Source organism: Lutra lutra, chromosome 15 (genome assembly GCF_902655055.1).
Source record: "Lutra lutra chromosome 15, mLutLut1.2, whole genome shotgun sequence".
In the NCBI taxonomy this organism is placed as follows: domain Eukaryota; kingdom Metazoa; phylum Chordata; class Mammalia; order Carnivora; family Mustelidae; genus Lutra; species Lutra lutra.
Genome location: NC_062292.1, coordinates 8,563,471 through 8,584,313, shown reverse-complemented (window position 1 = coordinate 8,584,313; position 20,843 = coordinate 8,563,471). Strand labels below are relative to the sequence as shown.

The 20,843-nt window shown below is 38.8% G+C and overlaps 1 protein-coding gene across 13 annotated transcripts in view; it reads left to right on the top strand.

Annotated features, from left to right (window-relative positions):
- Positions 1-20,843, top strand: part of CEP170 (centrosomal protein 170) — a 124,316-nt gene that overhangs the window by 71,381 nt on the left and 32,092 nt on the right. For 7 of the 13 annotated variants that reach the window (XM_047705785.1, XM_047705784.1, XM_047705788.1 and 4 more), the window contains exons 8-11: positions 1,682-2,158; positions 6,619-6,782; positions 6,969-7,262; positions 18,441-18,590. In XM_047705785.1, coding sequence (XP_047561741.1) covers positions 1,682-2,158; positions 6,619-6,782; positions 6,969-7,262; positions 18,441-18,590 — 1,085 coding nt within the window. The remainder of the gene's footprint in view (positions 1-1,681; positions 2,159-6,618; positions 6,783-6,968; positions 7,263-18,440; positions 18,591-20,843) is intronic. The other 6 variants (XM_047705792.1, XM_047705789.1, XM_047705790.1 and 3 more) reach the window with 3 other exon arrangements.

The window sequence follows — 20,843 nt, the reverse complement described above, 5'->3', positions numbered from 1 at the left end:
TCTTACATAAAGAAATTTTAAAACAGGACTTTAGGTTATGTGGTCTTATTGTATAATCTCTTCTTCCAATTAGTATGTAAAATTCTTGCTTTAATGACAGAGTATTTTCTGATATACATTTCACATTTTCAGCTATAAGAAAACCTGTATTTTGAAAAGAATGATTTTTACACTGAAAATTGTTTTTTCTTTGCTCTGTTTACTTTCTGTGTAGTGGGTTTTTTCATTTTTGATTTTCGTTTTAGAACTGGAGCTTGATGTTTCCTATACCCTGTTCCATACATTTAATTACAGCAGTGTTGTTGTCCCATTCTTACAACCTAAAAGCAAACAGTTTTTTATGTTTGTTTTATGTTCAGAGAGTACTGCCAAAAAATCAATTACAGCACCTGAGGAATCCATCAAGATTTAATATTTGAAAAGATACTTCAAGAGACCAAAGAGTACTTCACTTAATTAGGGAATGATTGGAAACAACCTAGTCTCCGTGTACTGCCTTTCCTCCTAATAAATTATCTGTGTATGGTTTTCCCATCAATTTGTTTAAAAATAGAATGCTTCTCTGAGCTTTAGGGAAATATTTTCATTTGAACTCTTTGCCATCTTAGTAATAGACATGGTTCTTTTGCTGCCTGAAAAAGAGGTCAGTTTAATCTTCTATTTATTTATTTATCTGTTTAGTAATTTTTTCATTTGCACTAATAACCCATACTTACAAGAAGACATTTCAGTAGTCATTTTCATTTATATATTTTATTTGCCAATTTCACTCAAATATACTGTGTACAAATGTGTATATTTTTATACCTTTATCTTCATTTCTGAGATAGCAGAACAATAGTGACTGTGTTCCAGAGTCCCTTCTGCCAACTCTGGTTGTTTTGATCTGAGACTTATAATTCAGCTTTCCTCCTAAGAATTTTTGGCACTTGTGCATATTCTGCTGTATAGACACACACATGGATTTTCTTCTGGAATTTTTGGCTGGCAACTAAAATTTCTATTTTTACCTTATTTCTTTCACACTACTGCTTGGATTGCAATGCTGCAGGCAAACCGCATGTTTTATCTTTAGTCGTTCTTTTCTTCTTTATAACATGTATCCATCTTCTTGCAGTGATCGCACATCAGTAATGTTATTTTTATAATTCTAAAAGTAATGTCTCTAAATGTCACGGTGAGGAATGGTAAGTGTTCTCATTACTTCGAGAACATCGCTTGCATATTGACTTCATGTTTCTTTCTTCATTTAAGCACCTGTTCTTTAGAGCTCTACTTTGTGTTCATAGATACTTCATCCTCCTGATTTGATAAGGAAATTCGTATTTTTTCCATGTTTCTAGATGTATATGTCTAATGCGCATCTCCATCTATATTTGATTTCTTTTGCATCTTGTTGATTTCTAGATCCAAGTTGGAAGAAATACGGATCTAGCCATGCAGGGTCCACCTCTTAACTGCTTTGTTCTTTGTCACTGCTGCTACTTATCTTGCATCTTCTGCTACTGAATGCTGTGCTTATAATCAAAATTATTTCTGCTCTGTGACATTTGCCACGTTTTCATCCAGGCTGTGATCTGCCTTCTGATTCTCATGGCACAATATAAATGGCCATAATTATTCTCCTTTAAGTGCTAGAAGCTCCCAAATATTTTGAATTTTCTCTTATTGTTTTCATTAGGGTGCAGCACAGATGCCAAGCAAGTTGAGGAACAATCCGCAGCTGCAAATGAAGAAGCACTTTTTCCTTTCTGTAGGGAACCAAGTTACTTTGAAATCCCTACAAAAGAATTTCAGCAGCCATCACAAATCACAGAGAGCACTATTCATGAGATCCCAACAAAAGACACACCAAGTTCCCATACGACAGGTGCAGGGCATGCTTCATTTACCATTGAATTTGATGACAGTACGCCAGGGAAGGTCACTATTAGAGACCATGTGACGAAATTCACTTCTGATCAGCGCCACAAGTCAAAGAAGTCTTCTCCTGGAACTCAAGACCTGCCAGGGATTCAAACAGGAATGATGGCTCCAGAAAACAAAGTTGCTGACTGGCTAGCGCAGAACAACCCTCCCCAGATGGTGTGGGAGAGAACAGAAGAGGACTCCAAAAGTATTAAAAGTGATGTTCCCGTTTACTTGAAAAGGTTGAAAGGTAAAGTGAATTGATCATTTCAGAACTTCCTGTTTTGTGATAAAGAAAATTCAGTCTTCACAGTTAACCAAAATACTTCTAGATAAATAATTATATGGTAGGAAACGTCAGCTTTTCAAAGCTCTGTATTTGATTTTGAAGCTCAAAAGCAAGCCATACTACCTTTGTCCACCTCACTCATTAAAAACAGTCTGTCTTCATTTTCCTGCCAAAACCAGATTGGTTTCGTGAATTTAATTTATGCCTTTAAAAATGTTTCTTTTTCCTGTGGAAATAAAACATTCATTCTGTTCACCAGTGGAATTCCCTAGAAGACAATTCTCATCATTTCCTTGACTTAAGGAAAAGCTCTATTCAATTCTGTTCTTCTCTGTTGTGATGCTTCCAGTAAAATGTCAGTGTCTAGATTTTGAAAGAAATTACCAGCCATTTGATGATGGGCCAGAGGTTTGCATTAGTAATTCAGTGACATTGTTGGTAGTGTGCTTCCAGCTTTTCTCAGCAGTTACTCATGAAACAAAAACTTTTGGTCTAGAGATACTGCGAATCAATTGAATCAAAAATGTTTTTGATAGTAAAACTTATGAAATCACTGGGGTGCCTGGGTGGCTCAGTGAGTTAAAACCTCTGCCTTCGGCTCAGGTCATGGTCCCAGGGTCCTGGGATCGAGCCCTATGTCAGACTCTGCACGGCAGGGAGCCTGCTTCCTCCTCTCTCTCTCTGCCTGCCTCTCCACAATTGGGTGTTTATTTGTGAAATAGTATATGCTCTATTAGTGTAATGCTCGGCCACAATTAGTCAGATATCTATACCTGTGTATCAGGGTATCATCTGAATGATTTTTCCATTGTTTTGCTAATTAGGTATATTTTAATTACCCTATCTTAATTTTATTTAATAAGCTATCTTTAAGAGGAATGATTGCATGTTCATCTGGCCATTCTGTTTCTATACGAGGAGTTAATGAGCTTAAAATGAGCTTAAAAAAATGCTCATTGAGGTTATTGTATTTCTAATACTTTACCTGGGGACTTTATTATGAAGCAAGGGCTCAATAATTTGAATAGACTATGAATGACTTCACTATCACTGTTCAGACTAACCCTGGCCTAACCAGTACTTTATGCCCTGGGATTTTGTCTGGTCAGGTAATGAGGAAATACCTGTTCTGATTTGCTTCTAAGACATTTCAGGATAGTAAGGTGGTATATTAGTATATCTAATTATAATCATAAGCAGTTACCTGGTATATATACTTTTCACATGTGACTGTTCCCTCTTCATCTACCAGATAATATTAAATGCATAACTGAGAACCATGTATGTATCTCTGTATCGGCTAAAGCTCAAAAGTCAAGGCTACCCATTAGGAAACTGACCATTTTCATGAATTTATAAATGGTACTAATGTCCTAGTTTAATGTAAAAGGTAGCATATACATTGGAAATTTAGAAATGACATGGTCTTTCTTAAACTACTCTTAATAAATGTCAAAAATTAGTTAAAAGATTCTTTAAAAAGCTACCATTTTAAAGCACCTTTATGCCATTGTTTTTTTAGTCGTCTATAAATACTGTCTATATTAGCTATTATTTTAAGCCATAAGTTTTAGACATTCTCTTCTTGACAAAGGCCCATTGTAAGCCTGACTCCAAACAGAGGTGTAATGCCCATATTCACACTGTATCTACATACACATTAATGATGAGATGTTTTTAAGCTTTACCAGAAACTGTCCAAATTACTGTGGTCCCTCAAAGTTGGTTTATAGGTAGACATATTCCAGGATATTATCATTGCTCTGAGCCCTTCTTTTGGATTTGCTTTCAGACCATTTTATAAGCCATCCAAGAAAATTTTGCCTTTATGAATATAATACATTTTTGGTTCAAGTTCTATTTTCTTTCTCCAGACATATTTATAAATGACATTTGACTTTTCCCCAAAGGGAGATATGCCATCATTAGATAAAGATTTTCCATAATGTAGAATGTTGAAAGTGTATACATAGATTTTAAATAAAGGTAATTATGGCAAATAGTAATTTTACAATAATTAGGCTTTCAGGGGTTATTTGAATCAGTCTCAGAAACTTGAAAGTAAGTAAAATAAAAGCAAAAAACTTTGCTCCTACAAGAGTAAAGTGCACGCGCTTTGGGACAGTGAAGAAAATAATGTTCACAAAGCCCATACACTTTTACCCTTTAGGAGAGTCGCAGCTTCTTTGAGCACAGCTTCTGACGTGGTGCAGCTAACCGACCCTAGAAAATACCCGACAGACTTGAGCGTGTTTGGGCATGGTTAATGACAGACAAGACAGACACTTTGTGAGGAGTTTCGTAGTGATTTGTTTGTTGTTGAGAACAAAGAGAAATTGCAGTTCTGATCAGATGTCCCACGTGGTGTAAGACAAATACAAGAAGGAATAATAATTTTTGAGAAAAAATAATGGCTAACCCATAAAGACAAGTTTTTAAACTAGAACTTAAAGAAAAGATGCTGAAAGGATCTGACACCGCTTAAGTGCCAAATTTTACATGTTGGTACAGGACTCGAATTCTGTAAAGTGGCGTTTTCATGTTTTGTCTATATGTGGCATGGGTTATTTGTTCTTATTATACAGGAAATATTAGAGTTTGTCATTTCCGGCTCTTACAGACTGGATTCCTTTTCAGTTTATCCAGTGCAGCAATGAAATAGGTTGTAAAATAGCCTGTTTTTTAATGAGTTTTATATTTGAATTAGTGGTTTAGTTGGGTTTTGCATTCCATCCGCTATCCCTGATTCCTAGCTTAATTACCTGAAGGTAGGGATTCCATTAAATGGACACCTGTTTTGTTTTGTTTCTTTTCATACTGCATTTTGAACAGTTCCTAATTTGAAGAAAGATTTTCAGTTCTGTTCTTATCTGATGTTGCTAACATTCATCAGTTTTACTTTGCTGGGAGTGTTTCCCCAAACCCCTTCATGCTGGTTCCATTCTCTCCCTTTGTTTCCGTAGCCTGTTACTTTTTCAGAACATTACTGTTTTTGTGTGTGCTTTTTCTCTCTCCTGAGTCTTCTCACACCTTTTGTGTCCCACATTTTGACAACCAGTCCTCTTGTGTTAAATCATTGGCCCCAATTGGTAACCTCTAACTTCATTAGAAACAAACCCATGAGTATTAAAACTCAACTTTTTCCTTTGGACGTGTGCCCTTTGCCCCTCCTGGCCAACAGGTCTTCAGTTCTGATCTTTGTCTTGCTTGATACCGTGTTATTCAGCAGGTATCAGATTCAGATCTGTAACCCAGGAAAAGCTTAAACTCAGTCCTAGAAGCCAAGGCTCACTGCACCTAGTTGACTAAACTCATTTACACTTCTACAGAAGCCATCAATGAAGCCCTCATTTGTGATTCAGTCTAAAACATGCAGAGCGTAATTCTTGACTTTTCAGTAAATGTATGCTATAATAACAGAATTATCATTTGATTATTTCTTCTAATGGACTTATTTAAGTATTGAGAATTCTAAATCATTGAAAAATAATTCCCATAAAGTTTCACATTGACTCCCTAGTGGAACTACAAAGGGTAACAGAAAACCTCTGTTTTCTGTAGGAACCTGATGTTTCAAAATTCAAATGTATTCTAACTTGACTCTATATGCTTTATAGAGAAGACAGATTTTAGCTGGTTATATTTAGCACCCTGCCATTTGCCCAGAAGGTGGTTACATTTATATAGGATTTCATAGACTATGCTTTTCTGTGATAGGCCTTTAGCATGCTTTATTTAACTTTTGAAGCCATCAGAGTTTAGAGCATAGTTGTAAGTTTGCCAAAATTCCCGCATCTAGAAAGACACTTGTAAAAAAAAAAAAAAAAAAAAAAGTGTGTAGTTAATTGGTGGAAACTACCAATTTGTATCTTATTAACATTTTGCATACTTTTTATTGAAAGTATGCTATACTTTTGCAAGTACTGAACGTTGTTGAAAGTTAAAATTCATCCCATCTTTATAGTGTTTGCATTCTCTTTTACTGTGTTGTGATAAGCCTCTCCGGGATCACCCTCTTTTCTCTTTGCCTCTCATGCTAGAAGTGAATTTTTGATTGCTCAAACAGAGTGTAAGGTTTGGAGGCAGGATTAATGTTTATCAATGTTATAAGTACAGACAGTCACAGCTGATACAGCATCGCTTATCTGTTCAGGCTTTGGTGAATCATTATAAAGTTAAAATTTGGAGAAAGAAAAGCAATCCCATTCAATTGTTTATAAAGGACCTCATTGTTGGTTGATAAAATTTGAATGTGAACATTGCAATGGAGGAAGTTTGCAGAGCCTGTTACTGAAAAGAACATATGACTTGGCTTGAAAAGGGGGAGGAGGCAAAAAACAACTAGCACTTTTGTATATGTGTCTAATTTTCTACATGGGATTTTTTCCTCCTCTATTATGTGGTTTCTCTTCTGTGTCCAGGAAATAAACATGACGATGGTACACAGAGCGATTCAGAAAACGCTGGCGCTCACAGGCGCTGCAGCAAACGTGCAGCTCTGGAGGAGCACTTACGGCGCCACCATCCCGAACAGAAGAAGCTACAGAAGGCCCAGGCTGCTGAAAAGCACCAAGACCAAGCCGTTGTAAGTCAAACTGCTTTTATGATTGCATTCTTTGACGAAGACAGTCCCAGGAAAAGAAGGTCCTATTCTTTTACTCAGAGTGCGGGAATTTTGTGTCAGGAAACTACTTACTCAGCACCACACGCAAAACTTGAAAAAACAAAATCTCCAACAGCAGATGCCAAAGTGGTTTCTTTGTCTTTACAGACTAGCTCTACGCATCACAGAGGGGGGCATGGTGTTCCACATGGGAAATTGTTAAAACAGAAATCAGAGGAGCCATCGGTGTCCATTCCCTTCCTACAAACTGCATTGTTAAGAAGTTCAGGGAGTCTTGGGCACAGACCAAGCCAGGAGATGGATAAAATGTTAAAAAATCAACCTACTTCTGCCACTTCTGAAAAGGATAATGATGATGACCAAAGTGACAAGGGTACTTATACCATTGAGTTAGAGAATCCCAACAGTGAGGAAGTGGAAGCAAGAAAAATGATTGACAAGGTAAATAACTGGAATTTGGGGATGGTGGAAGTTTTCTTTTGGTGTATGTGACTGTTGGAAATTACCGGAGGGCCAGCATGACGTGTTTTCATGTAGTCAGCGGTGTTGGAACTGTAGGGCTTTGCGAGGGGCCTGCGAGACTAACAGTAAAACCAAAGTGCCTTCCGGTTTTATTCTGCTTATATTCTGAGCTTTTGCCTGAGTTTCTTATACATTGTAGGTCTTTGGACCTTTTAAAGTTGTGTAAATTTAAGATAGAATTTTAAACCATGTACTTTGGTGACCGTCTTCACTCTGCATTTCTGTAAAAACTATAAAACAAAGCCAGGCTGCTGTGCCTCTGTTGATATCAACATAAATGTCAGCTGATGATAGTTAACCACAGGTTTCCTGCTTGCTAATTTCATGTCAGAAACATGTGAAAGCGTATATGTTTTAGTCGGGTTTCGTTCTTTGTCCTTATTTTCTTTTCTTTCTGTTCCCTGCTGCCTTTGGAGATAGAAGTGTATGAAAACAGAACGAGTTTCATTCTGATACTCTGCATTCAGCCACTTTCAGTGTATGCCCAGCCACGATGATTATTTACATTTTGGATTTGTTCTTTGATGTTCTTGGTTAATGCGTATAATGATTGTTGTATGGTTTTAAAAGCAGTTTTTATTAATTTTGTCCATAGAAATAGAAAGTTGACTTTAGGACTGCTGTTTATTTTACCCCCTAGAAAACAGCAGCTTAAGTTTGGCTAAACAATAACCTCTTGTTTAAGTTCTTATTACTCAGAGTGTGACCGGCCTTTGCATCGACTGAGGAGCTCATTGGAAATATAAAATAATCTCAGCCCTGATCTAAATACACTGGATCAGAATCTGCTTTAAAAGCAACATCCCCAGGTGATTCACACGCACCTTAATGTTTGAGGTGCCCTAGTTTTAGATGAGCTAAGGGGCAGGGCTTTCAGGAGGTAGACAAGATAAACCTTTGGGATCTGAGAAAATTATTAGGACTTGTGTTTTCTTCTAATTTTTTAGTTTTTATTTACATTTGGGGGTGTGTTCTCCAGTGTTTGCAATCTGTTATTACATTGGTATATGTATATAATTTCAAAGCATGCGTTTATGTGAGGAGCACACACTCAAAAGTCTTTACCGTTGGAGCGTACAGCTTCAAACTTCCGGGGCCCATTAGCCTAGGAAATAGGTGCTGTGTGAGCAGTGTTACGACAGTTGTTAATAAGAAAAATAAAACAAGAAAGAAACAGATGAATGAAGTGAGTTTCCTGATTATACTAAAAGAAGTCTAAGGGCATGGTGTTATCACAGAAAATGCCTCTTGATGATTTTGAATTATTTTCGTCATTGGGAATTAATAATGATATTTCTTTCAGGTTATTTTAAAGTTCTACATTTTCTCTCTGATTACTGAGAACAAGAATATTGCTATGTAAAATACTGTAAGATGCAAAATAACAGAAGAGGTTTTGGAAAGGAGAATAGTAAGAAGTTTTAAAATTCAGATTAATATTAACTTTATCTTCTTATGCCTTTGTTTGGTTTATGGATATTGTATTTGTAGTGATCGGTGTTTTCTCCATGAGGTTATTTCACACTGAGCGATTCTGCTGTGGGGCTGAAGAACATCGACACTTGCAGGCAGACAGATGAGGACTGACTCTAACCTTGGCATGCGCTACATAGGTGCCCTTGCCCTTGAGTAAACTAACCTCTTTAAACCTCTCTTTTTTCCCTAAAATGGAAGAAAGTTCACCAGGTCTTATAAAAAGATGAAATCTATAAAATGCATATCACAATGCCTGTTTTATAATAAGATGTCTAAAAATGTTAGCGGTGTTGTGTCCTTACTAGGAATCTCCACATGTGGATCTCTACACAAGGTACTGATCAGTCCTGGAAAGTTCTTTCAGCCTGAGTCAGATCTGGATCCCAAGGGGAAGTGACAGTGCAAGGAAGCGGCCCATGCAGAACAACAGAAAGCCAAGAAAGAAGTCACTGGTACACGCGAGACTCTTAGGAAAATGCTAGATAGAGAGGGACCACAAAACCTGGGGTCTACCTGCTGTCTGTAATCATCAGAAGCAGCTTTTTTTCAGTGGCAAATTACACAGTACCACTCTGAACAGAGAAAACTAAGATTTTAAAGCAGGATGCAGGATTCATTTAGGGAAGTAATGGCAGTGTGTGAATGAGTAGATAATTCAGAGTCATTCCCAGTTGGTATAAACCAGAAAACAGAGCTGCCCATAACTATAGGGGATAGTCACTGCATTATCTTGTGAATACAAAGAAAAGAGCTGAGACTCTGCGAGTTGTGGTTAAAGCCAGAAGCCAAATTCAGGCTAAAATCAGGCTCTGGGAAACAAAAGCAGGGAAGCAGGCGTCAAATGTCTGAAGGAGATGAGGTAACTTTGTGGGCGTGGAGAAAACAAAGACCGAGACTAGCCAGAATCAAGGCCTAAGAAGCACTCAGGGAGGGTAGGAGCAATACAGGTGTCATATCAGATTGCTGGGACGAGTCAGGTGTGTGGACAGAAGTTCGGGCCTTCAGCCCCTTTCCACCTAGTGTTTAATAGTTGCTTGGCCCCGAAAACTTGTGTGCAGTCTTTCCTTTTTCACCCCATCATTTAAGAGCTGGCTTATTTCATCAATTTATTCATTTAGCAACCTTTACTCTACATCCTTTGCTATCCTTTGTGATAGAGGAGAGAGATTCAAATTGGAAAGACAGAGTTTTTCCCCACAGGACATAAGTCTGTAGAGGAATGGAAATACACAAGAGAAAACATGAATTAAAATACTATGAGTGTTCTGATAGCCATAAGCTATTGGAGGAAGGGTGCCAGTAGTTCCCAAGAGAAGACAGTTCCACAGAGACTTTCCTGTCTGTCTGTTCACCTCCCCAGTACCCCCTAACACACGCACGCGTGCACACACATGAATGCAAACTCCAGAACTGTGGGAACCTAGTGCCTGGTATTTTATATGTCCTCAATAAATACTGAATTTAATTGCCATCTGAGCTCATTCTTAAGTAGGTGGAATCAATCCTGTAACAGGGATAGTTTTCCAGAAATATGGAGCAACCTGTTCCAGATACGGAGCATGGGAGTGTGGAGGACTCATTCAGAGAACCCCAGTTATTTTAGAGAGATAAAATCCGACTAGATATTGAAGGCCCTTGTGTATCATATGAAGGACTCTAGAGTTTTTAATGCTGGTGGGGAATCCCCGAAAACTTTTAAATAGGGCAGTGACATCACCATCAAAAGTAGGAAGACTACATTGAAAATTGGAAAGACTGGAAGCAGAGAAGGCAGTTAAGGAACTGCTGACATGTCCAGTAGTCAGTTGGATAGAAAGATAGAGAAACATCAGGGCCTTAGGTAAGAGACCTGGGCTAACTTCCTAATTTGGAAAATATTAGAGAGTAGCTCAGTGCAAAATAATAGATGAGATTACTTAGAAAGAATGTGTAGAGGAGATGAGACAATGAAGTTCTTAGTAAGGTGAACAGTGATGGACAAAGTGAGCAAAGGAGGCTAAAAAGAATCACCCCGAGGAGACAGAGAAAACCGAGAGAAAATAGCATGTTGGAATCAAAACAGAATCAGAAGGAAGTGAGTAAGCCACAGCAGCACATGATACAGCACTGAATGCCTTTTCATTTTTTCCCCAAAACAACACTGTACTCCTGGGCCTAAAGAAGACAATGAGAAAAGGTATTTGCTTGTTAACTTGGGAGAAGTTGGATGCACTTAAAATAGGATCTCTCTAAAGAAATCATCAAGCTGAAATACCATATCTTTGTGTTTTTGTGCTGGTTGTAGTTAAAGGGTGCTGAAATGCCCCGCCCCAGACCCCAGGTTATGGGATTACAGCATTTTGGTTCATGTCTTTATGCTGTGTGTTTGTCAGTAGATAACCTCATTTTATGCATTGTCCCCACATTCACTTCTTAGGATATTAACACAAATGCTTGTTATTTATAAAGACCTCTTGAGTTTTATGTCTAAGCTTGCATGGACATGTGCTATAATAAGAAAGTGCTGTTGACTGCCCGGATTAAAGGTAACTGTTTTCCACAGTAGTAATAGCCCCCCCCCCCCCGGCCCTCCCTCCTTTGGCCTCCCTGTGGTGTCTTGAGAACCCATTGTAGTGCCAGCTGCTTCTTCCTATTCCTCCATCAAAACAGACACGGCTGAGGGCAGAGGAGGACGCGAATCAGGGCTATGTCCTAGCCTTCCAACCTAAGGGAGAAAAACTTGTAGTGAGAACAGAAAGCTAAATATTAAATTAATGAAACAAATTTGCTCATTGTAGAGGGCTTGAGGCTCTATCTTGAAAAAAGTGTTTTCCATAAGTGCCATACCATACATAGACCAGTTCTGCCAGATACTCTACCTGCCCTGAGTTTCAGTTCCTGTCCATGTGTTCGTGGCAACATATATCCCCCCAAATGCCTCTTAAGAGCATATTCTGTTCTCTCATGGGCCTTGATCTACCCATGCTGCTCTACAGGCAGTAGGTGGTCTGGACAAATCCAGAACAAGGAAAGCTGTAACAAGCCTGGAAACACGGGATGAAGAAAGTCAGTGCTCGACCCAGCTGGAAGCAGTTTGGGAGGTCAGGGCAAGAGTTTAGATTAGACCCAAGTTGGAGCCAGGGGAACCCTGATAAACCAGAGTCAGAATCTAGGTGCCCAGGCCAGACAGAACACAGGAAGGCAGCATGTGCCGGGTCCACTCGGCCACAGAACCGAAGAACAGAAGATCAGGGAAGAGCCTCAAGCAGTGAGCGACGACCTCGATAACGGGCAGCATTTGGATCTGGACTTAACGTTCTCTTCAACTTCTTGCCAGGCCAGAAGTGATCTGAGTTAATGGAGCAGAGCAGAGGGCACTTGTTAGCTGGTCAATTCTGAGGGCTTCATTTTTCTTCCTGTTCTACTAATCTTTCTTGCCCTCTCTTCACTAAGCAATTTCGTAAAGAAAAATCTTTGTCAGTATTGACTTTTGGTCACTCTGATTACTGCTCCTCTCCCCTTCTCAGCTCCTCTTCTCAGGTGCAGGAAACCCTCTCCTGCTGTGCTGGTCCCCAAAGCTTCACATCCGAACCCTCACCTTTCTTCAGTCAGGAGCTTAACAACATTCAGTAGGCTCCCCTTTCTTCCTTCCTGTGTTATTATATGAAATCTTACTTATTTTCCTGCTTGTAGGACTTGCCACCTACCGTGCCCTCAGCCCGTAAGCTCTTCATGCGTTTTTGCTTGCCTTCCTCCTTCCTTCTCCTAGTTCACTGTCGGAGGCTTTCTCTCCCCTCCCTATCTCCAGTAGCCCTGCTGCTCACCTCTTCTTTGTCCCTGTCACATGCCCATGTCTTATTTTTCCTTAGAGAATGCCCCTCTAGCTAGTTTACTTTGTGCCTGTTCTTTCTAGAATGACCTTACTTGTCTTGATCACTTCTATATTTCTTGTGCTTAGAAGAGTGCTTGGTATGTAGTAGACACTCAGTCTCTTTTTAATGAATAATGAGAACAAAGGCTCTGTGCCATGCTCTTTCATTTTTGTTGGTGTCTGTGTGTGGTTAGCTATAGATTAGCTAATTTCATTAATGCATTTATAAATTGATCAGATTCGGCCAAGCCTCCACAAACAGGTTTTCCTATATTTTTTATTTGCTGAAACTAGTTTGTATCTTGATCCTAACATAAACTTGTTCAAATGCATAGTTTAAAAACCTTCTATGTGTTGGTATGAAAGCTCCAAAAGAATACAGGTTGTATCAGAAGAAATACATGTGTAAGTTTCAGGGGAATTGCCTTGATAAGTAGAAGACTGGAGATGCCTTGGAGTTTCTAGCAATACCCAGCTAGCAGCTTAGCACTTAAAGATCTGTGTAGCAAGGAAAAGGTAAGATGGTCATTGATGAGCAGGCATATTTTAGGCATGAAAGGAAGGAATGCATGTCAAGGAAATGAGCCATAAAGAGAGAAATTGGATATTTTAACTGTAGATGCATGAAATTAGACCTGAGCATAATTCAAAGCTAGGAAAGGAGGAGCTAGTAGAAAGAGAATGCTAAGCAGTGCGGGAAAGGGAAGAGGGACAGATAGAACACTCCTAGGGAGCGTGAAGAATGAAGGACCACAGGGTGGGTTCAGGGAGGGGACAGATCCAAGCACGTGTTTACACAGAGAGAAGTAAAAGGGAAGAAGATCAAACTAGATGGTGCCTTTTTTAAAAAATTGAGGCAATGTCATTCACATGACATTCCCCATTTTGGCCATTTAAAGTGTGTTGGCTTTTAGTATATTCACACTGTGTGACCATCAGCACTGTCTAATTCACGGTATTTTCTTCCCCCAAAAAAGAGATACCCTACCCACTCCATTTCCCAGTCCCTAGCAATCACTAATCTACTTTCCAAGTCTGTGGATTTGCTGCTTCTGGGCTTTTCACATAAGTGGAATCATACACCACGTGGCCTTTTGTGACCTGCTGCTTTCACGTGGCCTGTTTGCAGGGTTCATCCATGATGGAGAATGTGTCGGTGCGTCATTCCTCTTTATGACAAGTACACTGTTGTGTGGGGAAACCACATCTTATTTATCCGTTCATCTGCTGATGGACGTGGGCTCTTTCCACCTTTTGGCTTTTGCGAATAGTGTTGCTGTGAACATGCAGGGGCATATGTACATGCCATGATAAATTATAAAATGTCTCTCTTAACCCCACTGTTTTTTCTAATAGTTTTATCCAAATTTTAAATTTTAAAAGTTGATTACAAATGTTTAAAAATCACAGTGTTAAATACTTAGAACCACTTACTCCAGTGACTTTTGAGGGATTTTCTTTTTTAAAAATGAAATTAGATTTTTATGGAAAATTAACATGTTCAAAGAAATTCTTCTCTGTTAAGTCTTCCTGATTTCGTTCTCTGATGTTAGAGGCTAGGATTCTGCATAGTTCTTAAAGCATGTGTCAAGTGATTTTCATGGGCCGTGGAAACCTTTGCTGTGCATTTGAACTGGTAGAGACCCTGCTCCCGCTACCCGGGCAGTCCGTGCTCATTGAGGAAAGAGTAGGTCAGTCATCCAAGGTTGAAACTTGAGTGCACATTTGCTTAGACGCTTCGATATGACTGATACACTAATACAATACTGTTCCTCAGTTGCTAATTTAAAATAAGCCCAGAAAAGTTTAATGTTTAGCCTATCGTTATGTTTCTCATTTCTCTAGAAAGATGAAATCTTTGAACTGATTTGGAAAATTTTTTTAACTAATAAATTAAGGACTATTGCTGTTGAATTACCATTTTGCTCTGCATTTGTACCTATTACTAAATTTATATGCAGATGTAACTCTTCCCCCTTTCTCCACGCCTTTTCACACTGGTCTCTACTTTGCCACAATAAGCAAAACCCCTTACCTGATGTCACCAAATAGAATTTGACCTCTCTTTACAAGTATTTAATCAGTGGGATATTTACCCCCATGAAAACTGACCCTGTATTCTTTGGTTTGATATACCATTATTCCCCCCACCTCCAATTTCAGAATTAACACTGTGGACATTTTCTGAACAGTCTGAGCTTTTTAAATAATAGTGACAATGATGATAATACGCCACGTGGTTTTTTAAAAAAACCAAGGTCAGAATTTTCACAGGCTTGGTTTGTACCACACATACTGGACCTTTTTCATCTGGAGAACATTTCATGTCTTTAAATTTGAAACTAAATTCTAAAAATATAGTCTGGTTCTTACAGAAATGTTGTTTTAACTACAGAGTGCCTCTACATGGTTCAGGTAACATTCTCTTTTCTTTATAAGCCCCCTGTATTAGACCTCAGCTCTCTGAGAACAAGGACTAAGTTATACATATTGTTGAAGCCCCTACAGGGCTAGCCCAGTTGCCTGCAAAAAATACTAAGTACCTACCTCAGGAGCAGGTAGTTACAATTGTTTAGAGGAGCCGCTGAGATACAGATGTGAAATCCCAAATATCATGATAGTGAGATACCAAATATCATAGGCACACATCCAAAGGAAGAGAGAGAGGACGTGTTCCATAATTCTTGGAGTAGGGTGGTGAGGAAGTACTGTCTTCTTACCCTAAACCTTGAGGCCACAGCAGGGGTCACAGTCACTCCCCAAAATAGAGATGCATCTGCCTCCATCAGGAGACCTAGAGGCGTGAGCATTCCCCACCCCCTAAGATGAATGAGTTATCTTTAAGCATCTGCCTGGCCCAGAGAGCAGATAGTGCAAGTTCAAAAGGAAATTTTCTGTTCCCATCCACTCCTTTCTTTTGCTTCCGCCTGGAAGAATTAGAAACTGACTGACGAACTTGGGGTGGGGGGGCTGTCTTAGAGAGGAAGCATAATAACTAGACAGGTATCTGATCTCTCTCTCTCCCTTCCTCAGTCTAGACTTTTAGTCTTAAAAATGAATATTTGAATGAGAGAATCTGATTTTGTACTACATCAAGTTGGGGGCTGTGACTGAGCCCAGGAAAGGGAGGAGAAGCATGAGCCCAGGGTTGACAGACACTACACTGCATTTGTGAAATGTTTTTGAGCGTCTGTGAAGAGAGATCCCAGGGGAGCAGCTGCCTGTGGTTGGAAATCGAAGGGAAGCCTCGGATATGGATGAAATCATCCAGGGACGGAGGCTACAATGAAAAGACAGGAAAATCTAGCAAACTTAGGTTTCAAGTCTCGTCCAACTATTGGATCCTATGTCAGATTGTACATGCTTTTTGAAATGGCTTTTTGAAATGTGAAAACTATAATAGCTTTAAAGCACACGGACACAGTATAAGATGTTTACATCCTCTTTGTTTTCACATGAAAATTCTCAGAAGTGGATGTTTTTGTAGCAAGACATGAAAAGGATAGGGATCTCAGGGGGTAGTCCTTGCTACCATTAATTTTTCAAAACACTCAAAAAAAATACAGGTAGGAATTTGGAGACTTCTTTCCCCCATAGTCGTGCCTCAGGCCCTGTCACTTGTTTGGGAAACAAACTTGATTTAGAAACTCTGACAGGTGTATGCACAGCTGTGTCTGATGCTTTACAAGGCACCTGTAGAAAGTCATCTGAGTATCCTCTCTGTACAGGCTCAGCCCTTTTCCCCCAGAAGCATCACTTCTTTGCATGTACTTTGTTATCATTTCAAAGGAGTATCAGAGTGATTTGGAGAGATCTGTTATGTTTTACTCGAAACTGGTGGTGCTTAAATGTTTGAGGAACACAAATTTTGCAAGTCCATTTTGAGTATGAATTCGAAGTAATTATCACCAAATCAGAAAATCGCCTGAGCTCTTTTATATTTAACATACCAGGTAGCACATGCAAACACACACTCACACGTGTGTGTTTTTATCTTTACTTGCAAACTGGAGTTAGATTCCCCCCCCCCCAGTAGTTATAAAAATAAGGAAATAAAGTCCAGTAACTTTGGAGGTCAGAGACTTGAGTTAGAAATAATACTGAGTTTTTATTCTAAGGTAGTCGGAGGTAACTCGAGTAGCTCTCATTTGCTTTCTTTACAAGTGGGATTGGAGGCAGAACATGTGGAACAGTGTACACAGCATTCTTTACTGTTGTGGTTAAACTTAACAATTCTGCTGTTTGACAAAATGAAACAAGTTTGTTTTTTCCCTTCTATGCTTCCGTGTATTATTAAAATCCACATTTGATTTAAAATTAGCAATATACAGTTCACTTTTAAAGCAGAGATCATTCAACTATTGAGTGGTTCAGCAGATATTAAATCACAATTCTTGAAAACTGTAGTTATACTTGAATTAAATATTAAGTAATAAGGCCACCTAGTGGTAAAATTTCCAAGTTTTAGTTAAGAATTTGAAAATCTGTTGTCTCTTTCATTAAATGTGGGCTTTAGAATTTATCAGGTATATTGTATAATCATTAAAAAGGTTTCTAGAAAAGAGTTTAACCTAGGGTATTTTCCCCTTTTTATAGCAAAGAAGGCCCTTTGGTTATGTTCTAAAGACCCTTTCTACAAAGCACGAATTCAAACACATAATATTTTTCTTGATTGTAGTAATTAGAGCCACAAATAAAGTCTATAAGTAAAAGCATTGGGAATGAAGAAACTTACTAGTAAAATGGAATATTAAAGTTTACCTATTATAACCTTTCTCCGGTCTGTTTGACAAGCCTGTTCTCCAGCCTGTTACGTGCCAGGAAATCCGTAAGATCAGCTCCTGCCCTTGATCGAGCACATGATTACTGGTCTCTGTGTTTAAGTATCCCTCAAGTCTTGACGGTACCCCACCTGCTTATTGAAAATCCTGATCCGTGAGAGGAGACCCAGGATCTGCCTTTCAAAGGCCTTTTGATGAATTTTTAGGCAAATAAAATTTGAAGATCATGCTGTACTCTATACCGAGATCACACAACAAAATCTGATATTTGGGACCTTAAAAAATTCCAAGTGTAGGGCGCCTGGGTGGCTCAGTGGGTTAAGCCACTGCCTTCGGCTCAGGTCATGATCTCAGGGTCCTGGGATCGAGTCCCGCATCGGGCTCTCTGCTCGGTGGGGAGCCTGCTTCCCTCTCTCTCTCTCTGCCTGCCTCTCTGCCTGCTTGTGATCTCTCTCTGTCAAATAAATAAATAAAATCTTTAAAAAAAAAAAAAGGTTTAAAAAAAAAATTCCAAGTGTAATTTGAATTCATGTATGTAAATGTTACCCTTTTGTTAGGGAAAGAACCAGTGAAATCAGGCCTATGTTTACAGTTTTGCAACATGATTCTCAAAAATGATGGAGCAAAGAGACAGGCTGGAAACAAGCTGAAGTAGTATTTTCCTCACTCTGCATTGTTCTAATATGTAACATGATTACCTCTTTTAACAAATCAGATGTAGTATCCTGGGTGTTTATCATCAAACAGTACTTGGCTAAATATTAAAAAGGATAGTCTCCTTTACTGCAAAGTAAGCTGCCACAGCCCAGTTTTTCTTTCCAACTCTCGCCTCAGTTGGACGTTACACTGTCCTTAAACATGTTTTCCTCACTAGTGAATTACCCATCGAAATTAATTCAGAGTATTTTTATTTGCCTCTGAAGTTACTGATCCTATTCCTAGTGATCTGGTGCTCAGACTTCTCATTTATAAAATAATTTCTCCTCCTAGGTATTTGGAGTAGATGACAATCAGGATTATAATAGGCCTATTATCAATGAAAAGCATAAAGATCTGATAAAAGATTGGGCTCTCAGCTCTGCTGCAGTAGTAATGGAAGAAAGAAAGCCACTGAGTACACCTGGATTTCACAACTCAGAGGTATACATCCCTTCCTCCTATGTAACTTTTGCACAAAAATGTAAATTTATATCATTTTTTGTAATTACATTATTTTAAGTAATTGATATATCCCCTTGAGAGTTCTTCTAAAAACTAAATTCTCACAAATTAATTTGTTTCGAATAAAAGCCTGAAGCAATTTTGCAGTAATTCTGTTTCAGTTTTGTTGTTACGTTCTTTTAAATTATGTTATTATGTTCATCGGTGGAAAAATAATGTTAACTTCAGAAAGCAGTTAAGTTACATGCTCACTGCTCTGATTGGCATTATGAGATAAAACAAAAAAACATACGTTTCTTAAACTTCCTAGGAGGGCATGTATTGAGCATGGACAGGCCTGACTGTCGTGCCAGATAGAACTTTCATACGTCAGTAAGTGCAGGTACGGTGCAGCCCCGGATGTGATTTGGGTAACACTAAGTTAACCAAGGTTGCCTTGACTAACAAAGGCAGGGAGTCAGTCTGGTACAGTAGAGCCAGGAAGACCTGAGTGCAAATCCAGAGCGGCCACGTTTAACAGAGTGCCTTGGTGTTGGGCAATGCCCCATTTCAGCTACAATCTCACTAACAGGATTGTTGATAAAGCCTGTTTACGGGGAGTTTAGTGAAGTCTGACCCGCTTGGCAGAGTAACTGCCCGAGATTTATGCCCTCCACAAATAGTTATTCCTGTACTGGAAACGACACTAGAATGTCATTCCACATTGTTAGGTCAAAGAGAAATGTGAAAGATGTATGTAATTGAGAAGTATTAATTCATTATAATTTATTGAGACAGTAAGAGCTAACAACCAATAGGAGCTTTCTTGGGCCGTTTCACGAATAAGGAAAATAAAATACGTAGAAATTAAGTTGACAAAGGTCACAAAGCGTGGTACCTACGGAGCCAGAATTTGAACCATAGGAGGCCTCATTTTCTTAACTCATTCTCTTACTCGTTGTGCCATACTATCTCTCAGGAAATTAGGTGATTTAAAATCTATAAATGGTAAATAAATATACAAGTGGTAAATAAAACCTAAAAATATAAATTATAAATAAAATGTTACATTTGCATGAGATGTAAATAAAATATTTCAATAGACAGGTTAATCCACCTGTTCTTTGATGTTAAAATTGTCCCTTTTAGTGGTCTGCTTTTCCCTGAAAGCAATTATGGATTTTAGTGTTCTTTTTTTCCTTCCTCAATCTTAGAGAATTTTAATTCTAGTTTCTGTTTTATAAGATGCCAAATTTCCTTACTGAAAGCAAGTGATACTTATCGAGGCAGTGTTTGGGTTTTCTAATTGCTCAAGCAACAATTCTGATGAACATGAACTTTGTAAGACCCCCCCTCTTTCCTTCTCTATCCCCTCCACCCATGCCAAGTGGACTTTATATGTAGCCCCAGTATGCTGCACCTGCCTTTGAAGGAGTCACCTAACCAGGCCACGAGAACCTCTTGACAGAATAGTTCTACTATCAGTGAAGGTGTGAGTGGCTCTGGTACTTCCTTCAGGCTGAGAGCTGTGGGCAGTTGGCACAGACTCTTGAAAGGGAGTTCAAGGACTCAGCAGGCTTTGGAGGACTCCTTAGGCTTCACTGTATGTATGTCACTATATACCTACTATTTGAACCTATTCATGAAATCGTGTATGTAGTCTGTGTAAAATACTTCATCAGTTTTTAGCCTATCATCCTTAGTAGTAAATCTGATACTTAAGGTATTGTTTTGAATAATTCGTAATACAATTTTGGTTATATTCCAGTCTCAAAATTAATCCTGGACTTAGATTTTTCATGAGGTAACAGGATTTTTTTCTGTACTTCCTAGATCTCCCACATTAAATGCCTAGATTGCCCAGGTATTAAAAATTACCAGTATATGCCCATGAGTCTATGGAACCATATCATGAATTAAATTCCATTTCACACTTGACTATAACGATTCAAAGAGCACTCACCTTAAGGCCAGATCTAGTCATGCACAAGTCGAGATTCAGGCTAGTTACAGAAAAATTCTTAAAGGCTGAGTGATTTCTGGATTCTTCTGGAAATAGTAAAGTGTTGTAAAAAGAAGTCTTAAGCTTTGGGTTTGTTTTTGAAATCCCTGAAGACATGGTCGGGCAGATTTAATACCCCTTGGGACTCTGGATCCAGTCCGATTCCTAGAAGCACCTAGAGGGCTAGAGAACCTTCAGGCTCCTGTTACAGAGAACAAAGTAGGGCCAGCCGCACTGTCGTAGCCCTGAGG